At 54.5% G+C, this 24,472-nt stretch overlaps 1 protein-coding gene across 1 annotated transcript in view; it reads left to right on the forward strand.

Moving 5' to 3' along the window:
* The window catches only part of LTAP1 (lipid transport auxiliary protein 1), a 69,665-nt gene that overhangs the window by 14,052 nt on the left and 31,141 nt on the right, over positions 1-24,472 (forward strand). Inside the window, exons 2-4 of the mRNA XM_085638903.1 lie at positions 9-110; positions 2,291-2,408; positions 2,843-2,896. Coding sequence (XP_085495029.1) covers positions 9-110; positions 2,291-2,408; positions 2,843-2,896 — 274 coding nt within the window. The remainder of the gene's footprint in view (positions 1-8; positions 111-2,290; positions 2,409-2,842; positions 2,897-24,472) is intronic.

A 24,472-nucleotide genomic window follows, 5' to 3' on the forward strand; every position in this document is an offset into this window, starting at 1 on the left:
TTGATTAGGTCTTTGTTTTGCTGTTTATTTTCGTGAAGAGGCAAATTATGCGTTTTGCCATGAAGTCGCGACGAGGCCCTCATGTTCCGATAGGGCACAATGCACCCAAGGTGAGTTATGAGTGGGCCTTTTTTGTTCTTAATTTGTGGCCACATGTTTCATTACAATTTACAGATTTATTGATCATGTTGAATTGCTATAGGAAAATCAGGTTGTCAATAGAAACACAAACATACCGTAGGAAACATCTTGAGATAGATAGAGATAGATATATATATATATATATATATCTCCTGATACAGCATCTCCATCCGTAACTCAATATGTATTAAAGTATACAGGAACTTTATTCGAAGAATACATTAGCAACAACAGTGCAAGTACTTAACTATGAAAGGGCTTGTCAGTGTTCTCTGTGATTTAAGGTTCCTGTCTGAGCATCTTGCATCCTAATATAGCTTCTAGTTATCAGAGACCCTGGACTGTTTCCAGAACCAGCTTGTGGCATATGGCTTTTTTGGGGGGGGGGGGCATTTACATTCCTTGGTTTACATCATCTGGAGATCTAGTTCTCAATTTCAAATTAACATAATGTTGCCAATAAAGCCTATCAACCAACATATAATACATAATGCCTAGTTATTTTTATTATGTCATCAAGAGTCACACTATTCCCTTCTTCCTAAAGGATAAAGTCTTACACTTAGTTTTACTTACATTAATAGACCTAATATTAATTGTTCAAACAATAGCTAGTTATGGACACCAGGCTATGCTGCAATCTAGCTTGCGTACATGACACTGGTACTAGGCATTCCACATTATATGTAGGTGGTAGAGCCTACATGCAGAGTTTGGGGCGAGTGCTTGTTAATTTTACATACATCTGAATCTAGATCTGTCCGATATAAATTACAGGATAAAGGTTCCAATATGCTGCCTTCTTTGACTCCTCTATAAACTAGAAATTTAGATGTATTCTACTTTTATAGCCCTTAATGCCAGCACTGGTGGGCTAATATTTTACTTTGCTAATACTCCCCCCCCCCCCCCCCCCCCCCATTCTTTATACTTTGTGAGTCACCCTTGTGTGTTTAAAGTGCATGCAGGTTACAGTAATTTAAAGTACCGTTTTGCCGAGGCCAGACCTATTATCTTTGCTCATTTTGAAGTATAATTATTGATAATGCCTTGCTCGAGAATCGTACACAGTCCTTGTAAATAAGGCTGTCTTGCAGGTTCTAAACCTATGGTCTAGCAATTCAGTATAGTGTGGCATTGGATGAACTATCCGTACCTATTTACTTTGAACTTTTAATTATATGGATTATTTTAAGCAGCAGTTATTTTTCATCTCCGACATTAGTCTCTAATGAACGAGTAACAATATACTGACTCTACCAGGGACTACTCCACTGCTGACTGACATTCAGAATTCTGTGTTTATATTGGTCTTAGCTGAAATCCTGTAGTCTTACCTAGCCACCCTACGACTATGGCTCGTAAAACTTTGTAAGCTTTGTTAAAGTAAGTTATTCCCTCAAATTTGGTAATAAAGGGGGAGAAAATATTTTTCAGGGTAACTAAAGTCGATTCGGCTGAGTTTGTAGACACGTCAATTGACATTACTACAGAGAACTGCCAAAAGATGCAGATTCTCCTTCCAGACCTGTGAGGAAACCAGGCTTAGAATGGGTTCCACAAGAGACGTAGTTTATGTTGCTGCCTCTGGATTTACTAAAGACAGGAGGCCAATTTGAAATCTGCACTGCTTTCTTTAATAAATGCAGAGGCGCCCAGGTGTTAGAACCTGTCTGAGTTTGGGATTCATGAGGCCCTTTAGGTTGAATGTCAATAGGGTGGGTGTATGTAATTAAAATCTGCATGTTATTTTTGAGATTTTCCCTGAAAATTGTATCCTGCCTACTTGCAGCACTGTTTTCCCATGTGAAAGCTAGCATTTGCTTCATATTTTTCCCCACATATATGTTTTCAGAGTTTCCTTGGCTGCTATTTTTTCTGCTTGATTAGTTAACTTCTAAGCATTCTGCAGACATCTACGTTAATACAATATCTAAACCTGCAGGTATAGCATATGTTGTTTTTTTTTTTTTTTTACTTGCTTTCCATGTCCTATTCTTTGGCAATATTCTCTCGTTTTCGCAATGGGCCTAGTCTGGAGACCAAAGATGCAGGTCATATTGTGTAGTTACTGCACGGAGTCTTTTGTTGACCATATCTTGTCTCTATTTCCCCCCCCCCCCCCCCCCCCCCTCCCTTGCAATAATAGGACCTGAAGGAGGAGATTGATGTGCAACTGAATAAAGTCCAAGAGGTGAAGTATGAACCTCAGCTTCTGGCAGAAGATGACAGCAGATTGCTGGAGTTGGAGGAGCGGGGCCATGAAGGTATCCAGTTTTACTCCTCTGATTGATTCAGTGACTGTGCTTTAGGATTATGGCAGTACATCTATGTCAACCTTTTCCATTCCCTCTCCCCTTTGAGTATCTACCAGGACACTAGGAGGTTGGTCACCTCACTAATTCAGGCATCTGAAAGGGATGTGCTTTTATCCTCATCCTCCAAGGACACTCTGCTGTCTGACGAGCCTTTTTTAATTGGTGTATATGCAATGTTATTACTTAATCTATACAAAGCTTTTAATGATCATAAGATATCTGTAGTTAGATGGGACACAGTATAAACATGGACCTTTAATGGTTATTATGTTGCTGCTCCTAAAGATCTACTTGCTGAGGATTGTACTGAAGCTATACTGGTACTTTTGAATGTGTCTGATAACTCACACTTCCCCCATGACCTTGCACCTCCTTCTCTTTAGGTTGCTATAACTATTTATACAGAATGAGGACACTGGATGCCATCAGAGCTTCAGGTATGTACTCTTCTATGAGAAGTGTGTTCTGTATCGAATATGCGGAGTGTCAGTTGCGTTGGGCAAAGTGGACGAGGCTGTTTCATATTGAGCAACAATATCTGTAGAATCTCTGGGATGTGTTCAGTTTTGGAAGCCTACTTCTTAGCACCCAAGTTATTTCACTCATTGTATTATAAGTTTAGAAGCAATCAAAATGCATACCTTCAGACCACTTCTGGCTGGATTAGTATTTCATGTTCTTAGAGCTTTCAAGATCCAGCCTGTTTAATTAAACCTCCGCGCTGTTTCTTTGCTTTACTCACACCACAGGAGTAGGCCAGTCATTTGTTTTCATTTTTTCTTCCTATGTATTCAAGAAAAGTAGAATTTATTTGGATAACCTGCATCTTCAGCATTGTGTTATCTAGCATTTTTGTTGTATTTTTTTATGGAGTTTTATATAGCATGAACTTGACCCGAAGGTACAGAGCGCTTTACATGAGCACCAGTTGCGTTACATAAGGACACATTATTTTTTGGTAGGCACGGGTAGATTAAGTGATTTTGCCCAGAATCACAGGATGTTGAGCGTTATTGCTGAGAATCTAACCGGTTCCCCAGATTTGAGGTCGACCGCCCTAGCAATTAGTCTACATCCTCTCCCATTTCCTCCCTTGAATCGAGGGCGAGGCACAACTAGACACTGTGGACAGGGAGGTTATCACTTGAGGAATAACTTTTTTACCTTGAAATTTCTACAAGTGTATAAACCTACGCAACATCACTTTGCATTTGACCAGCCCAACACTGGCATCCCTTGAATATGTTCTGCAACTGTTAAAATTGCAGTTGTTTGCAACCACAGGCAAGGAAGGAGCCATTGGCCCATTTAAAGCTGAATGGGAACCTAAGAGAACAAGCATTGGCATAGCAAATAGGTCTCGCCTTTGGGACCTTATAAGGTTTTAGCTATGCAACAGTTGCATAACTAAATACTTATAAGGTCCCAAAAGCGACACCTATTGGCTATGCAACCATTGGCCCATTTAAAGCTGAATGGGAACCTAAGAGAACAAGCATTGGCATAGCAAATAGGTCTCGCCTTTGGGACCTTATAAGGTTTTAGCTATGCAACAGTTGCATAACTAAATACTTATAAGGTCCCAAAAGCGACACCTATTGGCTATGCAAAGCGGCCGTGAAAGTGATCGCGATCACACATCAAAGCGGCCGTGCAAGTGAAAGTAATTGCGGTAAAGCGCGGCGCCTGCGCACTGTAGCTCTAGGCTGGCCTGGTAGCACTTTTTGGAGCCCTCTTAATAAGTCTCGCCAGACCAGCACATGCGCTGGGTCAGGCGACGCCTAAAAATGTGATCACAATGTCTTGTTAGGTCTAGCTTAGCGCAGCGCGCATGCGCCGCTCTATGGGAGGCTTCTTGTAAGCACTCTAACCTTCTCCGTGTGGGTCTGACTCCTCCCACACATTGGATTGGCCTTTGTGCGTGTCTTTCAATCATGAAAGCACGCAAATTGCCAAAGGTGGGTGCATGTCCCGCCTCCTTTCCAATGTTCACTCTCACGGCGTTTTGCTCTCAGGAGCGAGCAGCGGCGCGCAAGGTGGCAGCTGCATTCCCGGTGGGTCAGGTAACACGCAATGCGCCGTGCTTTCGCTTTTGCTTGTCTTTGTTTCCTGCTCATCTCTTCATCTTATCTCGTCACATTTGCAGTGCAGGCAAAGACCTAGTTCAAAAGTCAGATGCTTTCCGAGAGGGCCTGTTCGTTCCCCAACTCCTTCCTGCTTGCTGCTTATTTTCTTCTTTTACCCCTTGGCAATGAAGTGGCAAAGATGAAAGACTGCTCCATACATTAACTGTTTTAATCACAGTTCTTTCCAATGAACTAAATCCTTGTTCAAAGCGCTATTTGCTCTACACTGTAAAATGTTTTGGATTTAAATGCGCAACAAGTCATAAGTCTGGCAATTCATATATTTAATTGTTTTTGGAAGGAAATCCCGAGCCACTGCTATACTGCTTGGCCAAGCATGGGGCCGAGAGCTGGGAGGGAGGGAGTGTGTGGGAGGGAGGGTGTGTGTGTGTGAGGGAGGGAGGAAGTGGGTGAGTGGGAGGGATTGAGGGAGTGGGAGGGAGGAAGGAAGGGAGAGAGTGAGGGAGTGGGAGGGAGTGGGAGGGAGTGGGAGGGAGTGAGGGAGTGGGAGGGAGTGGGGGAGTGGGAGGGAGTGGGAGGGAGTGAGGGGGACTGGGAGTGAGGGGGACTGGGAGTGAGAGGGACTGGGAGTGAGTGAGAGAGAGTGGGAGTGAGTGAGAGAGAGAGAGGGACTGTGAGTGAGAGAGGGACTGGGAGTGAGTGAGAGAGAGGGACTGGGAGTGAGTGAGTGAGAGAGAGGGACTGGGAGTGAGTGAGAGAGAGAGAGGGACTGGGAGTGAGTGAGAGAGAGAGAGGGACTGGGAGTGAGTGAGAGAGAGAGAGAGAGGGACTGGGAGTGAGTGAGAGAGAGAGAGAGAGAGGGACTGGGAGTGAGTGAGTGAGAGAGAGAGAGAGAGGGACTGGGAGTGAGTGAGAGAGAGAGGGACTGGGAGTGAGTGAGAGAGAGAGGGACTGGGAGTGAGTGAGAGAGAGAGAGAGGGACTGGGAGTGAGTGAGAGAGAGAGAGAGGGACTGGGAGTGAGTGAGAGAGAGAGAGAGAGAGAGGGACTGGGAGTGAGTGAGAGAGAGAGGGACTGGGAGTGAGAGGGGGGGACTGGGAGTGAGAGGGAGGGACTGGGAGTGAGAGGGAGGGACGGAGTGAGAGGGAGGAAGGGACTGGGAGTGAGAGGGAGGAAGGGAGGAAGAGTGAGGGGGGGAGAAAGGGAGTGAGTGGGAGGGAGGAAGGTAGTGAGTCAGTGGGAGGGAGGGGAGGGGTGGGAGAGGGAGGAAGGGAGTGAGTCAGTGGGAGGGAGGGGAGGGTGGGAGAGGGAGGAAGGGAGTGAGTCGAGTGGGAGGGGGAGTGAGTCAGTGAGTGGGAGGGGGAGTGAGTGGGAGGGGGAGGGAGTGAGTGAGTGGGAGGGAGGAAGGGAGTGGGAGGCACAAGTAGACACTGTGGACAGGGAGGTTATCACTTGAGGAATAACTTTTTTACCTTGAAAGTTCTACAAGTGTATAAACCTACGCAACGTCTTTGCATTTGACCAGCCCATCACTGGCCGCCCTTGAATATGTTCTGCAACTGTTAAAATTGCAGTTGTTTGCAACCACAGGCAAGCAAGAAGCCATTGGCCCATTTAAAGCTGAATGGGAATCTAAGAGAAAAATGTGATCACAATGTCTTGTTAGGTCTAGCTTAGCGCAGCGCGCATGCGCCGCTCTATGGGAGGCACTCTAACCTTCTCCGTGTGGGTCTGACTCCTTCCACACATTGGATTGGCCTTTGTGCGTGTCTTTCAGTAATGAAAGCACCCAAATTGCCAAAGGTGGGTGCATGTCCACCTCCTTTCAATGTTCACTTTCATGGCGTTTTGCTCTCGGGAGCGAGCAGCGGCGTGAAGGCTGCATTCCTCGTGGGTCAGGTTACACGCAATGCGCCGTGCTTTTGCTTTTTTCTGTCTTTGTTTCCTGCTCATCTCTTCATCTTATCTTGTCACATTTGCAGTGCAGGCAAAGGCCTAGTTCAAAAGTCAGATGCTTTCCGAGAGGGCCTGTTTGTTCCCCAACTCCCTCCCGCTTGCTTATTGTGGGTGTGGGGGTGGGAGAGTGAGGGGGAGGGAGTGTGAGGGTGTGGGGGAGTGAGGGTGTGGGGAGTGAGGGTGTGGGGGAGTGAGGGTGTGGGGGAGGGGGGGGGGGTGTGGGAGTGGGGGAGTGTGCGTGTGGGGGTGTGAGTGGTGGATGAGTGGGTGTGTGGGAGAGTGTGTGGGGAGTGTGGGGGAGTGGGAGAGTGTGGGGGAGTGGGAGAGTGTGGGGAGTGGGAGTGTGGGGGAGTGGGAGTGTGGGGGAGTGGGAGTGTGGGGGAGTGGGAGTGTGGGGGAGTGGGAGTGTGGGGGTGGGGGAGTGGGAGTGTGGGGAGTGGGAGTGTGGGAGTGTGGGAGTGTGGGAGTGTGGGAGTGGGGAGGGGAGTGGGAGTGTGGGAGTGGGGGAGTGGGAGTGTGGGAGTGGAGTGGGAGTGGGAGTGGGGGAGTGTGGGAGTGTGGGAGTGTGGGAGTGTGGGTGGGGGAGTGGGAGTGTGGGTGGGGGAGTGGGGGGTGGGGGAGTGGGAGTGTGGGAGTGGGAGTGGGAGTGTGGGAGTGGGAGTGTGGGTGGGGGAGTGTGGGAGTGGGGTGGGGGAGGTGGGAGTGGGAGTGTGGGTGGGGGAGGGGGAGTGTGGGTGGGGGAGTGGGAGTGTGGGTGGGGGAGTGGGAGTGTGGGTGGGGGAGTGTGGGTGTGGGAGTGGGGGTGTGGGTGGGGGGGTGGGGGTGTGGGTGGGGGTGTGGGAGTGGGGGAGTGGGTGGGAGTGGGGGAGTGGGAGTGTGGGGGAGTGGGAGTGTGGGGGTGGGAGTGGGGGTGTGGGTGTGGGTGGGGGAGTGGGTGGGGAGTGGGTGGGGGAGTGGGGGGAGGGGAGTGTGGTGGGGGGTGGGAGTGGGGGGGAGTGGGAGTGTGGGGGAGTGGGAGTGTGGGGGAGTGGGAGTGTGGGGGAGTGGGAGTGTGGGGGAGTGGGAGTGTGGGTGGGGGAGTGGGAGTGTGGGGGAGTGGGAGTGTGGGGGAGTGGGAGTGTGGGGGAGTGGGGGAGTGGGAGTGGGGGTGGGGGAGTGGGAGTGTGGGAGTGTGGGGGAGTGGGAGGGGAGTGTGGGGGTGGGAGGTGGGGGAGTGGGAGTGGGGGAGTGGGAGTGGGAGTGTGGGGAGTGGAGTGGGAGTGGGAGTGTGGGGGAGTGGGAGTGGGAGTGGGAGTGTGGGGAGTGGGAGTGGGGGAGTGGGAGTGGGGGAGTGGGAGTGTGGGTGTGGGAGTGTGGGTGTGGGAGTGGGGGTGTGGGGGTGTGGGAGTGGGAGTGTGGGAGTGTGGGTGTGGGAGTGGGGGTGTGGGTGTGGGGAGTGGGGGTGTGGGAGTGGGGGTGGGGGGAGTGGGGGTGGGGGTGGGGGTGGGGGTGTGGGTGGGGGCGTGGGAGTGTGGGGGAGTGGGAGTGTGGGGAGTGGGAGTGGGAGTGTGGGGAGTGGGAGTGGGAGTGTGGGTGGGGGGTGGGGGGAGGGGAGTGTGGGTGTGGGGAGTGGGAGGGGGAGTGGGGGGAGTGGGAGTGTGGGGGAGTGGGAGTGTGGGGGAGTGGGAGTGTGGGGGAGGGGGAGTGTGGGGGTGGGTGGGGGGTGGGGGTGTGGGTGGGGGAGTGGGTGGGGGAGTGAGGGTGTGTGGGTGGGGAGTGGGAGGGGGAGTGGGAGTGTGGGGGAGTGGGAGTGGGTGGGGGAGTGGGAGTGTGGGAGTGGGGTGTGGGGGAGTGGGAGTGTGGGGGAGTGGGAGTGTGGGGGAGTGGGAGTGTGGGGGGGGGTGGGGGAGTGGGAGTGGGCGTGGGAGTGTGGGTGGGGGAGTGGGAGTGGGAGTGGGAGGGAGTGTGGGTGGGGGTGTGGGAGTGTGGGTGGGGGAGTGGGAGTGTGGGAGGGAGTGTGGGTGGGGGAGGTGGGAGTGTGGGTGGGGGAGTGGGAGTGTGGGTGGGGGGAGTGGGAGTGGGGGTGGGTGGGGGAGTGGGAGTGGGAGTGGGAGTGTGGGGGAGTGGGGGGGAGTGGGAGTGGGAGTGGGGGAGTGGGGGAGTGGGAGTGGGGGAGTGGGGGAGGGAGTGGGCGTGGGGGAGTGGGTGGGGAGTGGGTGGGGGAGTGGGAGTGGGGGTGGGGGAGTGGGAGGGGAGGTGGGTGGGGAGTGTGGGTGGGGGAGTGGGGGTGGGGGAGTGGGTGGGGGCGTGGGAGTGGGGGGTGGGGGGGGGGGCGTGGGGAGTGGGGGGTGGGAGTGGGGGAGTGGGAGTGGGCGTGTGGGTGGGGGAGTGTGGGAGTGGGGGGTGGGTGGGGGAGGGGGAGTGGGGTGGGGGAGTGGGGGTGTGGGTGGGGGAGAGGGTGTGGGAGTGGGGGTGTGGGTGGGGGGGTGTGGGTGGGGGGGTGTGGGTGGGGGAGTGGGGGTGTGGGTGGGGGTGGGGGAGTGGGAGTGTGGGGGAGTGGGAGTGTGGGGGAGTGGGAGTGTGGGGGAGTGGGAGTGTGGGGGAGTGGAGTGTGGGGGAGTGGGAGTGTGGGGGAGTGTGGGGGAGTGGGAGTGTGGGAGTGTGGGTGGGGGAGTGGGAGTGTGGGTGGGGGAGTGTGGGAGTGTGGGTGGGGGAGTGTGGGAGTGTGGGTGGGGGAGTGTGGGAGTGGGGGTGGGGGAGGGGGAGTGTGGGTGGGGGAGTGGGCGTGTGGGTGTGGGTGGGGGCGTGTGGGTGTGGGTGGGGGGTGTGGGTGGGGGGGTGTGGGTGGGGGAGTGGGGGTGTGGGTGGGAGTGTGGGGGAGTGGGAGTGTGGGGGAGTGGGAGTGTGGGGGAGTGGGAGTGTGGGGAGTGGGAGTGTGGGGGAGTGGGAGTGTGGGGGAGTGGGAGTGTGGGGGAGTGGGAGTGTGGGGAGTGGGAGTGTGTGGGGGAGTGTGGGGAGTGGGTGGGGGAGTGGGAGTGTGGGTGGGGGAGTGTGGGAGTGTGGGTGGGGGAGTGTGGGAGTGTGGGTGGGGGAGTGTGGGAGTGGGGGTGGGGGAGGGGGAGGGGGAGTGTGGGTGGGGGAGTGGGAGTGTGGGTGTGGGTGGGGGGTGGGGGGGTGTGGGTGGGGGAGTGGGGGAGTGGGTGGGAGTGTGGGGAGTGGGAGTGTGGGGGAGTGGGAGTGTGGGGGAGTGGGAGTGTGGGGAGTGGGAGTGTGGGGAGTGTGGGGGTGGGAGTGGGAGTGTGGGGGAGTGGGAGAGTGGGAGTGTGGGGGAGTGGGAGTGGGGGAGTGGGAGTGTGGGGAGTGGGGGAGTGGGGGAGTGTGGGTGTGGGTGGGGGAGTGGGTGGGGGAGTGGGGGGAGGGGAGTGTGGGTGGGGGAGTGGGAGTGTGGGTGGGGGAGAGTGGGTGGGGGAGTGTGGGGGAGTGGGAGTGTGGGGGAGTGGGAGTGTGGGGGAGTGGGAGAGTGGGGGAGTGGGAGTGTGGGGGAGTGGGAGTGTGGGGGAGTGGGAGTGTGGGGGAGTGGGAGTGTGGGGGAGTGGGAGTGTGGGTGGGGCAGTGTGGGGGAGTGGGAGTGTGGGGAGTGGGGAGTGGGAGTGTGGGGGAGTGGGAGTGTGGGGGAGTGGGGGAGTGGGAGTGTGGGGGAGTGGGAGTGTGGGGGAGTGGGAGTGGGAGTGTGGGGGAGTGGGAGTGTGGGTGTGGGAGTGGGGGTGTGGGTGTGGGAGTGGGGGTGTGGGTGGGGGTGTGGGAGTGGGGGTGTGGGTGGGGGAGTGGGGGTGTGGGTGGGGGAGTGGGGGTGTGGGTGGGGGAGTGGGAGTGTGGGGGAGTGGGAGTGTGGGGGCGTGGGAGTGTGGGGAGTGGGAGTGTGGGGGAGTGGGAGTGTGGGGGAGTGGGAGTGTGGGGGTGTGGGTGGGGGAGTGGGGGTGTGGGGAGTGGGAGTGTGGGGGAGTGGGAGTGTGGGGGAGTGGGAGTGTGGGGAGTGGGAGTGTGGGGGAGTGGGAGTGTGGGGGAGTGGGAGTGTGGGGGAGTGGGAGTGTGGGGGAGTGGGAGTGTGGGGGAGTGGGAGTGTGGGGGAGTGGGTGGGGGAGTGGGTGGGGGAGTGTGGGTGTGTGGGTGTGTGGGTGGGGGAGTGGGAGTGTGGGGGAGTGGGAGTGGGTGGGGGAGTGGGAGTGGGTGGGGGAGTGGGAGTGTGGGGGAGTGGGAGTGTGGGAGTGTGGGTGGGGGAGTGGGAGTGTGGGTGGGGGAGTGGGAGTGTGGGTGGGGGAGTGGGAGTGTGGGGGAGTGGGAGTGTGGGTGGGGGTGTGGGTGGGAGTGTGGGTGGGAGTGTGGGTGGGGGAGTGTGGGTGGGGGAGTGGGAGTGTGGGTGGGGGAGTGGGAGTGGGAGTGTGGGTGGGGGAGTGGGAGTGGGAGTGGGAGTGTGGGTGGGGGTGTGGGAGTGTGGGTGGGAGTGTGGGTGGGGGAGTGGGAGTGTGGGTGGGGGAGTGGGAGTGGGAGTGTGGGTGGGGGAGTGGGAGTGTGGGTGGGGGAGTGGGAGTGGGAGTGGGAGTGTGGGTGGGGGAGTGGGAGTGGGAGTGTGGGTGGGGGAGTGGGAGTGGGAGTGTGGGTGGGGGAGTGGGAGTGGGAGGGTGGGGGAGTGGGAGTGTGGGTGGGGGAGTGGGAGTGTGGGGGAGTGGGAGTGTGGGGGAGTGGGAGTGTGGGGGAGTGGGAGTGTGGGGGAGTGGGAGTGTGGGGAGTGGGAGTGTGGGGGAGTGGTGGGGGAGTGGGTGGGGGAGTGTGGGTGGGGGAGTGGGTGGGGGAGTGTGGGTGTGTGGGTGGGTGTGTGGGTGGGTGTGTGGGTGTGTGGGTGGGGGAGTGGGTGTGTGGGGGAGTGGGAGTGGGTGGGGGAGTGGGAGTGGGTGGGGGAGTGGGAGTGTGGGGAGTGGGAGTGTGGGAGTGTGGGTGGGGGAGTGGGAGTGTGGTGGGTGGGGAGTGGGAGTGTGGGTGGGGGAGTGGGAGTGTGGGGGAGTGGGAGTGTGGGTGGGGGTGTGGGAGTGTGGGTGGGAGTGTGGGTGGGGGAGTGTGGGTGGGGGAGTGGGAGTGTGGGTGGGGGAGTGGGAGTGGGAGTGTGGGTGGGGGAGTGGGAGTGTGGGTGGGGGTGTGGGAGTGGGAGTGTGGGTGGGGGTGTGGGAGTGTGGGTGGGGGTGTGGGAGTGTGGGTGGGAGTGTGGGTGGGGGAGGGGGAGTGTGGGTGGGGGAGTGGGAGTGGAGTGTGGGTGGGGGAGTGGGAGTGTGGGTGGGGGAGTGGGAGTGGGAGTGGGAGTGTGGGTGGGGGAGTGGGAGTGGGAGTGGGAGTGTGGGTGGGGGAGTGGGAGTGGGAGTGTGGGTGGGGGAGTGGGAGTGGGAGTGTGGGTGGGGGAGTGGGAGTGGGAGGGTGGGGGAGTGGGAGTGTGGGTGGGGGAGTGGGAGTGTGGGTGGGGGAGTGGGTGGGGGAGTGGGTGGGGGAGTGGGTGGGGGAGTGGGAGTGGGGGAGTGGGAGTGTGGGTGGGGGAGTGGGAGTGGGAGTGGGAGTGTGGGTGGGGGAGTGGGAGTGGGGGAGTGGGAGTGGGAGTGGGGGAGTGGGAGTGGGAGTGTGAGTGGGAGTGTGGGTGGGGGAGTGGGAGTGGGAGTGGGAGTGTGGGTGGGGGAGTGGGAGTGTGGGTGGGGGAGTGGGAGTGGGAGTGTGGGTGGGGGAGTGGGAGTGGGAGTGTGGGTGGGGGAGTGGGAGTGGGAGTGGGAGTGTGGGTGGGGGAGTGGGAGTGTGGGTGGGGGAGTGGGAGTGGGAGTGGGAGTGTGGGTGGGGGAGTGGGAGTGTGAGTGGGGGGAGTGGTAGTGTGAGTGGGGGAGTGTGGGGGAGTGGGAGTGTGGGGGAGGGGGTGTGGGTGGGGGAGTGTGGGTGGGGGAGTGGGAGTGTGGGTGGGGGAGTGGGAGTGGGAGTGTGGGTGGGGGAGTGGGGGAGGGGGGAGTGGTAGTGTGAGTGGGGGGGAGTGGTAGTGTGAGTGGGGGGGAGTGGTAGTGTGAGTGGGGGGGAGTGGTAGTGTGAGTGGGGGAGTGTGGGGGAGTGTGGGTGGGGGAGTGTGGGTGGGGGAGTGGGAGTGTGGGGGAGTGGGAGTGTGGGGGAGTGGGAGTGTGGGGGAGTGGGAGTGTGGGGGAGTGGGAGTGTGGGGGAGTGGGAGTGTGGGGGAGTGGGAGTGGGAGTGTGGGTAGGGGAGTGGGAGTGTGGGGGAGTGGGAGTGTGGGTAGGGGAGTGGGAGTGTGGGTGGGGGAGTGGGAGTGGAGTGTGGGTGGGGGAGTGGGAGTGTGGGTGGGGGAGTGGGAGTGGGAGTGTGGGTGGGGGAGTGGGAGTGGGAGTGTGGGTGGGGGAGTGGGAGTGTGGGTGGGGGAGTGGGAGTGTGGGTGGGGGAGTGGGAGTGTGGGTGGGGGAGTGGGAGTGTGGGTGGGGGAGTGTGGGTGGGGGAGTGGGAGTGGGGGAGTGGGAGTGGGAGTGGGGGAGTGGGAGTGTGGGTGGGGGAGTGGGAGTGTGGGTGGGGGAGTGGGAGTGGGAGTGTGGGTGGGGGAGTGGGAGTGGGAGTGTGGGTGGGGGAGTGGGAGTGGGGGGGAGTGGTAGTGTGAGTGGGGAGTGTGGGGAGTGGGAGTGTGGGGGAGGGGGAGTGGGAGTGGGGAGTGTGAGGGGGAGGGGGAGTGGGAGTGTGGGAGGGGGAGTGGGAGTGTGGGAGTGGGAGTGTGGGAGGGGGAGGGGGAGTGTGGGAGGGGGGAGGGGGAGTGTGGGAGGGGGAGGGGGGCAGGAGGGGGAGGGGGAGTGGGAGTGTGGGGGGGGAGTGGGAGTGTGGGGGAGTGGGAGTGTGGGGGAGTGGGAGTGTGGGTGGGGGAGTGGGGAGTGTGGGTGGGGGAGTGGGAGTGTGGGTGGGGGAGTGGGAGTGTGGGTGGGGGAGTGGGAGTGGGAGTGTGGGTGGGGGAGTGTGGGTGGGGGAGTGTGGGTGGGGGAGTGTGGGTGGGGGAGTGTGGGTGGGGGAGTGTGGGTGGGGGAGTGGGAGTGGGGGAGTGGGAGTGGGTGGGTGGGGGAGTGGGAGTGGGGGTGGGGGAGTGGGAGTGTGGGGTGGGAGTGTGGGTGGGGGAGTGGGAGTGTGGGTGGGGGAGTGGGAGTGTGGGTGGGGGAGTGGGAGTGTGGGAGTGGGAGTGGGAGTGTGGGTGGGGGAGTGGGAGTGGGTGGGGGAGTGGGAGTGGGAGTGTGGGTGGGGGAGTGGGAGTGTGGGTGGGGGAGTGGGAGTGTGGGTGGGGGAGTGGGAGTGGGAGTGTGGGTGGGGGAGTGGGGGTGGGGGAGTGGGAGTGGGAGTGTGGGTGGGGGAGTGGGAGTGTGGGTGGGGGAGTGGGAGTGGGAGTGTGGGTGGGGGAGTGGGAGTGGGAGTGTGGGTGGGGGAGTGGGGGAGGGGGGAGGGGGGAGTGGTAGTGTGAGTGGGGGGGAGTGGTAGTGTGAGTGGGGGGGAGTGGTAGTGTGAGTGGGGGGGAGTGGTGGGGGGAGTGGGGGAGTGGGAGTGTGGGGGAGGGGGTGTGGGTGGGGGAGTGTGGGTGGGGGAGTGGGGGAGTGGGAGTGGGGGAGTGGGAGTGGGAGTGGGGGAGTGTGAGGGGGGGAGGGGGAGTGGGGGAGGGGGAGTGTGGGAGGGGGAGTGGGAGTGTGGGAGGGGGAGTGGGAGTGTGGGAGGGGGAGTGGGAGTGGGAGTGTGGGAGGGGGAGGGGGAGGGGGAGTGTGGGAGTGGGAGTGTGGGAGGGGGAGGGGGAGTGTGGGTGGGAGTGTGGGTGGGAGTGTGGGTGGGAGTGTGGGTGGGGGAGTGTGGGTGGGGGAGTGTGGGTGGGGGAGTGTGAGTGTGAGTGTGGGTGGGAGTGTGGGTGGGGGAGTGTGGGTGGGAGTGTGGGTGGGGGAGTGGGTGGGGGAGTGGGAGTGGGAGTGGGAATGGGTGTGGGTGGGTGGGGGAGTGGGAGTGTGGGTGGGGGAGTGGGAGTGTGGGTGGGTGGGGGAGTGGGAGTGTGGGTGGGTGGGGGAGTGGGTGGGAGTGTGTGGGTGGGAGTGTGTGGGTGGGAGTGTGTGGGTGGGAGTGTGTGGGTGGGAGTGTGTGGGTGGGAGTGTGTGGGTGGGAGTGTGTGGGTGGGAGTGTGTGGGTGGGGGAGGGGGAGTGTGGGTGGGGGAGTGGGGGAGTGGAAGTGGAAGTGTGGGAGGGGGAGGGGGAGTGTGGGTGGGGGAGTGGGAGTGTGGGTGGGGGAGTGGGAGTGTGGGTGGGGGAGTGGAGTGGAGTGTGGGTGGGGGAGTGGAGTGGAGGGTGGGTGGGTGGAGTGTGGGTGAGTGGAGTGTGTGAGTGGGAGGGAGGGAGTGTGGGAGGGAGGGAGTGGATGGATGGATGGATGGATGGATGGATGGATGGGAGTGGATGGATGGGAGTGGATGGATGGGAGTGGATGGATGGGAGTGGATGGATGGGAGTGGATGGATGGGAGTGGATGGATGGATGGATGGGAGTGGATGGATGGATGGATGGGAGTGGATGGATGGATGGATGGGAGTGGATGGATGGATGGATGGGAGTGGATGGATGGATGGATGGGAGTGGATGGATGGGAGTGGATGGATGGGAGTGGATGGATGGATGGATGGATGGATGGATGGATGGATGGATGGATGGGAGTGGATGGATGGATGGATGGATGGATGGATGGATGGATGGGAGGGAGTGGAAGTGAGTGGATGGATGGATGGGAGGGAGTGGATGGATGGGAGGGAGTGGAAGTGAGTGATTGGATGGATGGATGGAAGGGAGAGGAAGTGAGTGATTGGATGGATGGAAGGGAGAGGAAGTGAGTGATTGGATGGATGGAAGGGAGTGGAAGTGAGTGATTGGATGGATGGAAGGGAGTGGATGGGTGGGTGGAAGGGAGTGTGTGTGTGTGGGCGGGAGGGAGTGTGTGTGTGTGTGGGCGGGAGGGAGAGAGTGTGTGTGTGTGTGTGTGTGTGTGTGGGCGGGAGGGAGAGTGTGTGTGTGTGTGTGTGTGTGTGGGCGGGAGGGAGAGTGTGTGTGTGTGTGTGTGTGGGCGGGAGGGAGAGTGTGTGTGTGTGTGTGGGCGGGAGGGAGAGAGTGTGTGGGCGGGAGGGAGAGAGTGTGTGTGTGGGCGGGAGGGAGAGAGTGTGTGTGTGTGTGTGTGTGTGGGCGGGAGGGAGAGAGTGTGTGTGTGTGTGTGTGTGTGGGCGGGAGGGAGAGAGAGAGAGTGTGTGTGTGTGGGCGGGAGGGAGGGAGAGAGAGAGTGTGTGTGTGTGGGCGGGAGGGGTGTGTGCGAGCGGGAGGGGGGTGTGCGAGCGGGAGGGAGTGTGCGAGCGGGAGGGAGTGTGCGAGCGGGAGGGAGTGTGCGAGCGGGAGGGAGTGTGCGAGCGGGAGGGAGTGTGCGAGCGGGAGGGAGAGAGAGTGTGTGTGTGTGTGTGGGCGGGAGGGGTGTGTGCGAGCGGGAGGGGGTGTGCGAGCGGGAGGGAGTGTGCGTGAGGGAGGTAGTGTGCATGAGGGAGGGAGAGATAGAGTGTGAGTGACAGAAAGGAAGAGAGGGCGAGTGAGTGTTGACACTGGAGAAAATCCTCACAGCTCACCTTTCTGCCACCGGTGTGTCTCCGACCAAGCTTAGTCATCTGAAACTTAGTATGGAATCAGTAATGGGTGAGTACATACAACTGCGCATGCCTAAAAAGCTATCCCGCCTTTGTGTATCCAGGCTAGTGCACCCCATCCACTTCACTGCCCGAAAGTGACTGCGTGCTGCTGCGCACCCAGGCTGCTGCACCCCATCGACTCCCACTGCCCGAAGGTGACTGCCCGCCTCTGCGCAAACAAGCCTCTCTGCTCACCTTACACCACCGGTGTGTGTCGAAGAGGGTCCACCACGTGCCGAAGAAACCTCCTCACCTGTTGTGTACACGCGGCGAAGCAGAGCTCACATTTCAGGTTGTGTTGATTGCAGGATGGCCACACATCATCGCAGGCATGCAAGACAAAAAGCAAGATAAGACTGTGCGTCATGCGTCCATCAAAGGAGCGAGAAAGAGATAGAGAAACAAAGAGTGAGAGGAAGAGAGGGAAAAAGAGTGAGAGGAAGATAAAGTGAGAGACGAAGAGAAACAGTGAGGGAGGAAGAGACAGAGAAAGAGTGTGAGAAACGGGCAGAGAAAGAGAAGGTGTGAGAAGAAGAGGGAGAAAAAGTGTGAAGGAGAGAAAGGAAGAGATGAAGAGGGACAGTGAGTTCCCATATTGTTGACAAAACCCTCACAGCTCACCTTTATGCTACCGCTGTGTGTCCAACCACGTGCCGGGAGCTAGTGGAGCCCTCAAGCTCCCACATCTGAAACATAGTACAGAATTAGTAATGGGAGAGTATACATGACTGTGTACGCCTAAATCGCTGTGCCGCCTTTGTGTATCCACTCCCGCTGCCCAGATGTATTTGCCCACCGCGGAGCACCCAGGCCTCACTGCTCACCTTTTCGCGGACAGGGCACCCTCCACATCATGCAGTCCCGCTCCGCAGGCCACCAGTTCTCGTATTTGGTGCTGCATCTTGATTTTGCCATGGCAGAGGACCTACTAGTGCACCCATCGTCATTGCTGGTGGCGCACCCGCTCGGTCCTTGCGGTGCCACTAACTCAGTGAGCCCACGCACGTGGCAGTAGGCCTCCCTGTTCGGTGATTCAGGCCTACATGAGGTGTTCGGACCACCGGGACGGGCCATCACAGTGCATGCGGTGGGAGCAACTCTAAAATGGTGTAGAGCACGTGTGCCCGATGTTTATTGGTAGGGTCACGTGTCCTGTGACGCCTGTGCTTGATGGGTGTGGTGTGGGTGTATACCAGCCGTGAGGGAGTGGCTGTGGCATACTGGCAACTAGACCTGTGACCAGCAGATCACTACAATGAAAATCTGGGCCATGTAGCGTTGTCATTCCCTGTAAGCGTAAGCAGAGTGGGCTGGCCTGGCGTAAGCCAGTCCTGCGTGAGGCTGTGAAGAATGACTCCAGAGCTATGGGCATTGCTCCACCGTGAGCTGTATGAGGAATCAACTGATGCGGCACTGTTGCCCGATTGGGCTAGATCACGCACAATTGGGCTATATTTTTCCCGGTTTGTGCTAGTTGCCAGAATATATATACATATATATACAGCTCTCCAGCAAACTAGTATGTTAAAACGCTTTATTAGACAAATATTTACTTGGCAGCCGGCTGCAACATCAATTCCAGTCCATTCACCACCTGCTTGACGTTGTCCCTGCCCCTCCTTCCTTAAAGTAGCAATATTGGGCTACTTTTTGGTTGTCTTTGGGCTAGAGAATGCTTAAAAAAATCTGACAACACTGGGTCATGTGGGTGATTTTGTTGTAGTGCTGCCGTCACCCGGGTCGCAAGCGTCCATGTGTCACACTGTGAGCCAAGTCCCACAACATGGAAGGTACAGGGAATCACTGACCCTACATTCATCCATAGTTCCACACAAGAAAGATGGTGGATGTGACACATCTGTGTGGATGTGAATGTTTATTGCACATTCAGTGGAGTATTGCAGCTGTAGCAATACAGGGCCATGCATAGCCCAAATTTCAGTTTTTGGGACATGGAGGGCAGCCAATTAGAGACCAGTTCGTTGTCGGAGTTAGGCTGCGCCAGCATATGTACTTGTACAATCACTCCGCTAATCCCCACGCACTTATAAATTCACTATACACTCTCCTTGCAGTACTCTAATCATCCAGTCTCTACGTACGTACTTGTACAATGACCGAGACAAAATTACATAACCAAAGTTTTCTCCCACTGTCCAAGGTAAGTTGGTTGCATACGCTGTCCAGAACACTATGTAATATGGTAGGGCCCAGGGGCAGCATGTTGCATACATAATGAGCACACGGACACAGATAGATGGTGGAACTGGATACGGGCACGTCCGCTCGACTCCTTTTTATTACCAGGGTCACATGTCCAGTGACGTCTGTGCTGGATGCGTGTGGGGTGCGTGTAAGCCAGCCCTCCGGGAATCGTTGGTGCTTGCAACAAGTAGAACGGTAATCATTGGATCGGACACAGATTCAATCATAAAGGGTCAATGATTTGTACTGTGATGTGAAATATTACACAAAAGATTCTATTGTAAAGGGTCCATGACTTGTGGTACACTGAGGTAGGGGCACCAGATGTGAAAGTATACACAAAATATTGTATCATAAAGGGTCCATGAGTTGTGCTGCACTGAGATAGGGGCATTAGAAGCATTCAACGTGTGCGCAGCCAGTGATGATGCATGGTCCGGGCGGGCCGCACTGGGAGTAATGTCTCTTGCCTACTAGACTGCGTCATCTGCAATTGCGACTCGGTGTGAATTGTGAGCCCTGCTATCCGCAATGTAGATGGGAGGCAGTAGTCAGCACAGACATCAAGGAATGCTTTTCGTCACTTCCTCTTGACAAAATCCAAGGACATAGAGTAAAATTCTGTCTGCAATTAATAAATCATGTCTCAATGTAAATTGTGAGCCCCGCTGACCGCAGTGTAGGTTACAAAAGTTGAAATATGTATGGAATACATTGTCAATGTGTAGGTTTCGGGGACGTTATAGTTAGTTGCCTACTGGACTCTGAAATTCATGAATCAAGACTGAATTCGAACTGTGAGCTCTGCTGGCCGCAGTGTAGACTGCCATTCAGTGTTTCTTTGGACCTGCAAGATGAATTTCGTGATTGTACTAAAGCTATAATTGATATCAAAGTTCTTGAAGAAAGGATACTAAAAGGATATTATTTAGGTTTCGAAGACGTTGTAGTTAGTTGCCTACTGGACTCTGTAATTAATGAATAAACACTAAATTTTAATTGTGAGCCGTGCTGACCGCAGTGTACGCCAGAGGCAGTGGTCAGCAAGGGCCCACAGCCACGTGGCGTTCAGTAGAGCTGCACAGTTATTGGCAATTCATTGTGTGTGCAGCCAGCGATGATGCATGGTCCGAGCGGGCCGCACTGGGAGCAATGTCTTTTGTCTAATGAATTCTGCCTTAAAGGCCACGTGACGTTGAGTTGTGGTGCACTGAGTTAGTAGTACCTCTGGCGGTCAGCGTGTACACTGCCTGCGATGATGCGTGGTCCGGGCGGGCTGCACTGAGAGGAATGTGTCTTGCCTACTGGACTGCGTCATCTGCAGTCTCCACTCCATCTGAATTGTGAGCCCTGCGGTCCGCAGTGTAGTTTGAAGGCAGTAGTCTGTACAGACATAAGTCTGCTGTGCTGTGCCGCTGGGTTCGCAGGGGGCGTGTGTCGAGGAGGCTGGCGGATATGGCGGCAGCTACGTGGCAGGGTGAGGGCCGCTGCTCTGGCAGACGCGTTGGCTTTCACACAAGTGAACCACACCCAGAGTCCCGGCCTATTTATTCACACTTCTACGCTAGAGTGGCATATGTTGGACCAGCCCACTGCACTTCCGCTTACAGGGGATGACGATACAGGTACATGACCGAGATCTTCCCCACTGCCTGAGGTAACATGGTTGCGTCCACTGTCCACAACACTACAAGCACCAGCATTATATGTACACATGGAGAGGTTTGTTCTCTGCTTAGTGAGGTCTGTCCAGCACATAACCGTTACACTTGGTATTGTGGGCAATTATTATTGGTGGGTGACTTGCGTCCTTCACACATGTTTGGTTGCCACATCTCGCAACATTCAGCTATTGTGTGGTTTAGGGGCCATGCTGTTTTTGGAAGGTCCACTGTCCTGTTGTGCGCTGCCTCGGTGGTAGTGGAGGGGGGGGTGGTTCAGGGTGGAGGTCCTGAGGGTGGTGGCGGTGGGTTTTGTGGCCTTCTTGGGTGTCGGAGGTGCATGATCAGTAGCTCTATGACATGAGTTGGTCTTCAGATGTAATTCTGGGCTGGGCTCCGTTTCACACTGTAGATAGTCCTACTTTACACCAGTAAAAGGCAGATGGTACATTTTAATCGCTAAGCTTGCACATTTCCATTTTCATTGCTGCTAAATATATTTTAAACGCCTTGCAATTGATTGAATAGTTTTTAAAGTTCAAACCTTGTTACTTTGCAACTTTTTAATCGCTGATTTTTGCACATCTTTCATTGCTGCTTAAGGAATCTTAAAACTAACGATCTGCCACTGACTGGATTATTGTAAAATTTAGATTTTGCCGAACGCCATCTTGGCAGAGGAAGGTCGGCGCTCTAGTCGCCTGTAACTTCCGGGGGGAATGTTTAAAGCAAATGCAGGGCCGGACGCGCATCAGGCGCGCCGCAGGCGCGCCTAAGGCAAGCCCGTATGCGCCCGTCCTCACCCGAACGGGTCCAGGTGCCATAAATGCTGCTCAAATATAAAACTAAGCCCCTCACCTATACATCAGACGTACTTGCAGCTATAGGGCACATTTTTAGCCCTGATAAGGTATGTATTAAAGCATCCCCTGAAATTTGAAGGCCCTTTCTCTTGCAAACACTGCAAGTGGGATAGCTGCGAGCAGCAATCTACTCACCCACTGGAATTATCCATACCCAAATATATCATGCAGGATTTAAACTGTATCTACTTTAATGCTAGATCACTCCCAAAACAGTGTTGAAAATTGGGAAATATTGGACGATCTAAGCCCAGATTTAGCTTTTGTTACTGAGACTTGGCTTGATGATAATAATACTCCCGATATTGTCACTGCCCTACCATCTGGATATAAAATTTTACAACTTAATAGGAAGGGCGGTAAGAGAGGAGGGGGGACAGCCATTGTGTATAAATACCATCACACCTGTATCCCCATTTCAGTCACTAAAGCAGGCACGCATGAGATTCTAGCGTTCTCAGTGTCCGTGGGTGACCATAAACTATTTGGAGGGGCGATCATCTTCAACCCGCAAGGATATCAGTCTGATTTAAGCTCTAATTTACTTATACAACTTCTTCCTCTTTGCTTGAAGCATAATGAGTTTCTAGTCGTGGGAGATTTTAATCTTCACTATGAAGGGCCTACAAACGCAGGTGTTGAACATCTTGACAATGATATGGCTATAATGCAACTATCTCAAAGGTTCTCCAAACCAACTCATGTGGCCGGTCATACCCTTGATCTATTGTTCTCTAACATAGAATCATTATGTATCCAGGAAATCAAACCCTTAATATGGACGGATCATTTCCTAATCCCTTTTTCCTTTAGATTACCTAAACATACATCAAAGACTGAGAAGAAGGGTCAACCAAGATGTAGGGCCTGGAGCCAAATTACGGAGGAATCCTTTAGTGCCATTTTTTCCGGTGTCTTGAAACCTCTGCAACAAAACTCTATAAATACATTAGCTACACAACTACAGTTTGCTATTGAAGAAACACTCGATCGGGGCGCCCCTAAATTAACTCGGACATCAGCTACTAAAAAATCTGAAAAATGGTATACATCGAATCTAAAACTTATGAAAAGGGAGTGAAGAACTAAGGAACATCAATGGAGACTCTCAAAATCGAGTACAGATAGATGTATCTACATAGCCAAGCAAAAAACCTACTTTGGAGCCCTAAAAGAGGCCAAAACGAAGTATTACTCGAAAAGAATTGAAGAAACAGGAAGCTCATCTAATTAACTTTATAAAATAATTCGGGAACTTTGCAAGCCTACTTTGTTGTCGCAATCTATGGCACCTTCTTCTGAGAACTGTGAACTACTCAATTTTTTTATAAATAAAGTGACAAAAATCTGCACTACTTTTACTTCTCCAAATATGGAAGACTCCAAGGCTTAGGAAAACTTAGCTCCTCCTCCGGCAGCTCACAACCACCTAGATAGGCTGACCTCTTTTTCCGAACAACAAGTGGCCAATGCCATGATTGAAATTAAGATATGAAATAGAGAGCATGCACTCCTTCCCTTTAGAAATACTTTATCAAACTTGGTGGAAAAATTTATTGTAGTGATTGCGTGCGAGCAGACTGCGATCTGTCCCAACCATCGCAGATTTCATGAAAAAATGTTGCAAGGGTGACGCAAGTGCGCACCCATCTGTCGCACTGCGAAAACAGGAGTATATCCTTATCATCAATTTCTCATTTACTTTTTTTTTAAAAGATAATCATTTTGTTCCAGGTAAACCAGTCAGTAATCCTCAATACTTATCCATGATTGATCAATACTTTTAACATGCCAGCAAGGACAGCGTGATTCCAACATGATTCATTTCGCATTTTCACATATCTACTGCATGCCCTCCGGACCTTCGACAGCGACACGTTTAAAAGAATCATTGAAAGCAAGTTGGCTCAAAAGATATTTATTGCTTTTCACCCAATGCATTTCGGGCCACAGGGGCCCTTCGTCAGGGGTCACTGAAATGGATAACAAAGATCTCAGCCATATGTACAAGGCGAACTTTCTGCATTAAACTAAAATACAGTGAACCCTCTCACCCCTCCAACACTAAATCACCACTGAAACAAAAATAAACCCAGCACGTTAACATTCCTAGATGAACCCACAACCCATACCTAGCCTCCGTGTCATCCCTCAATTAAACCTTGCTGTTAAACCCACCCTGTTGGCTAATACCATCCCTTCAATCAAAATGTAAACGAGTAAATCACCTTGAAAGCGACAAGCGGCAAGAACATCGTAACGTGCAGCAGCATTTGACAATGTTAGCATTCAATTCGATTCAAACCCTTCCACCGCAGTTTTAACCTCGCGCACAATGGGAAACAGGTGTGTTTCTAACCCATGACTTCTACTGATGAAAATTCAAATATTTAAAGAAACAGCACCCAGAATGTTGTCGTGAAAATGAAAACAGAAAAAATCCCCTTTCAATACAAGCGTTTCTCATGCTACCTTAGCTTTATTCTAATGAAACCTACTCAAATAAATCACGATTTCAAACCCTCCCCAATAAAACCCACAAAAAAATCAAACCTAGTGCATCTAATGTCCCCAAAGATAATACGAAATGAATAAATGAATGAATGAACAAATGCAGCAAAAAAACAGGAAAACCTCAAATGTTTGCAGAGTTGTAACGCCCCATACAACTGAATCTGTTGTCTCAGTCCAATTATTGCATTATCCATACACGAGCGTCACTTGGATTGTTCATATCTTCATGCTGCCTTCAAAGTGACATGTATCTTCAATCAATCTTTATTTAGAAATCTTCAAACTTTTAACCACGGGGTGCAAACTCTCGTAGGGGCAGTTAATTTGAGTTACAAGATATGAAATAGAGAGCATGCACTCCTTCCCTTTAGAAATACTTTATCAAACTTGGTGGAAAAATTTCTTGTAGTGATTGCGTGCGAGCAGACTGCGATCTGTCCCAACCATCGCAGATTTCATGAAAAAATGTTGCAAGGGTGACGCAAGTGCGCACCCATCTGTCGCACTGCGAAAACAGGAGTATATCCTTATCATCAATTTCTCATTTACTTTTTTTTGAAAAGATAATCATTTTGTTCCAGGTAAACCAGTCAGTAATCCTCCATACTTATCCATGATTGATCAATACTTTTAACATGCCAGCAAGGACGGCGTGATTCCAACATGATTCATTTCGCATTTTCACATATCTACTGCATGCCCTCCGGACCTTCGACAGCGACACGTTTAAAAGAATCATTGAAAGCAAGTTGGCTCAAAAGATATTTATTGCTTTTCACCCAATGCATTTCGGGCCACTGGGGCCCTTCGTCAGGGGTCACTGAAATGGATAACAAAAAAGATCTCAGCCATATGTACAAGGCGAACTTTCTGCATTAAACTAAAATACAGTGAATGTGAAAGCAAACCCAAACGGAAAACCTAATTATAATTAACCCCAGAAACTCTTCAAGCTCACCTCCTCCCTCCAACACTCAATCACCACTGAAACAGAAATAA

Source organism: Triturus cristatus, chromosome 12 (assembly GCF_964204655.1).
Source record: "Triturus cristatus chromosome 12, aTriCri1.1, whole genome shotgun sequence".
Lineage (NCBI taxonomy): Eukaryota > Metazoa > Chordata > Amphibia > Caudata > Salamandridae > Triturus > Triturus cristatus.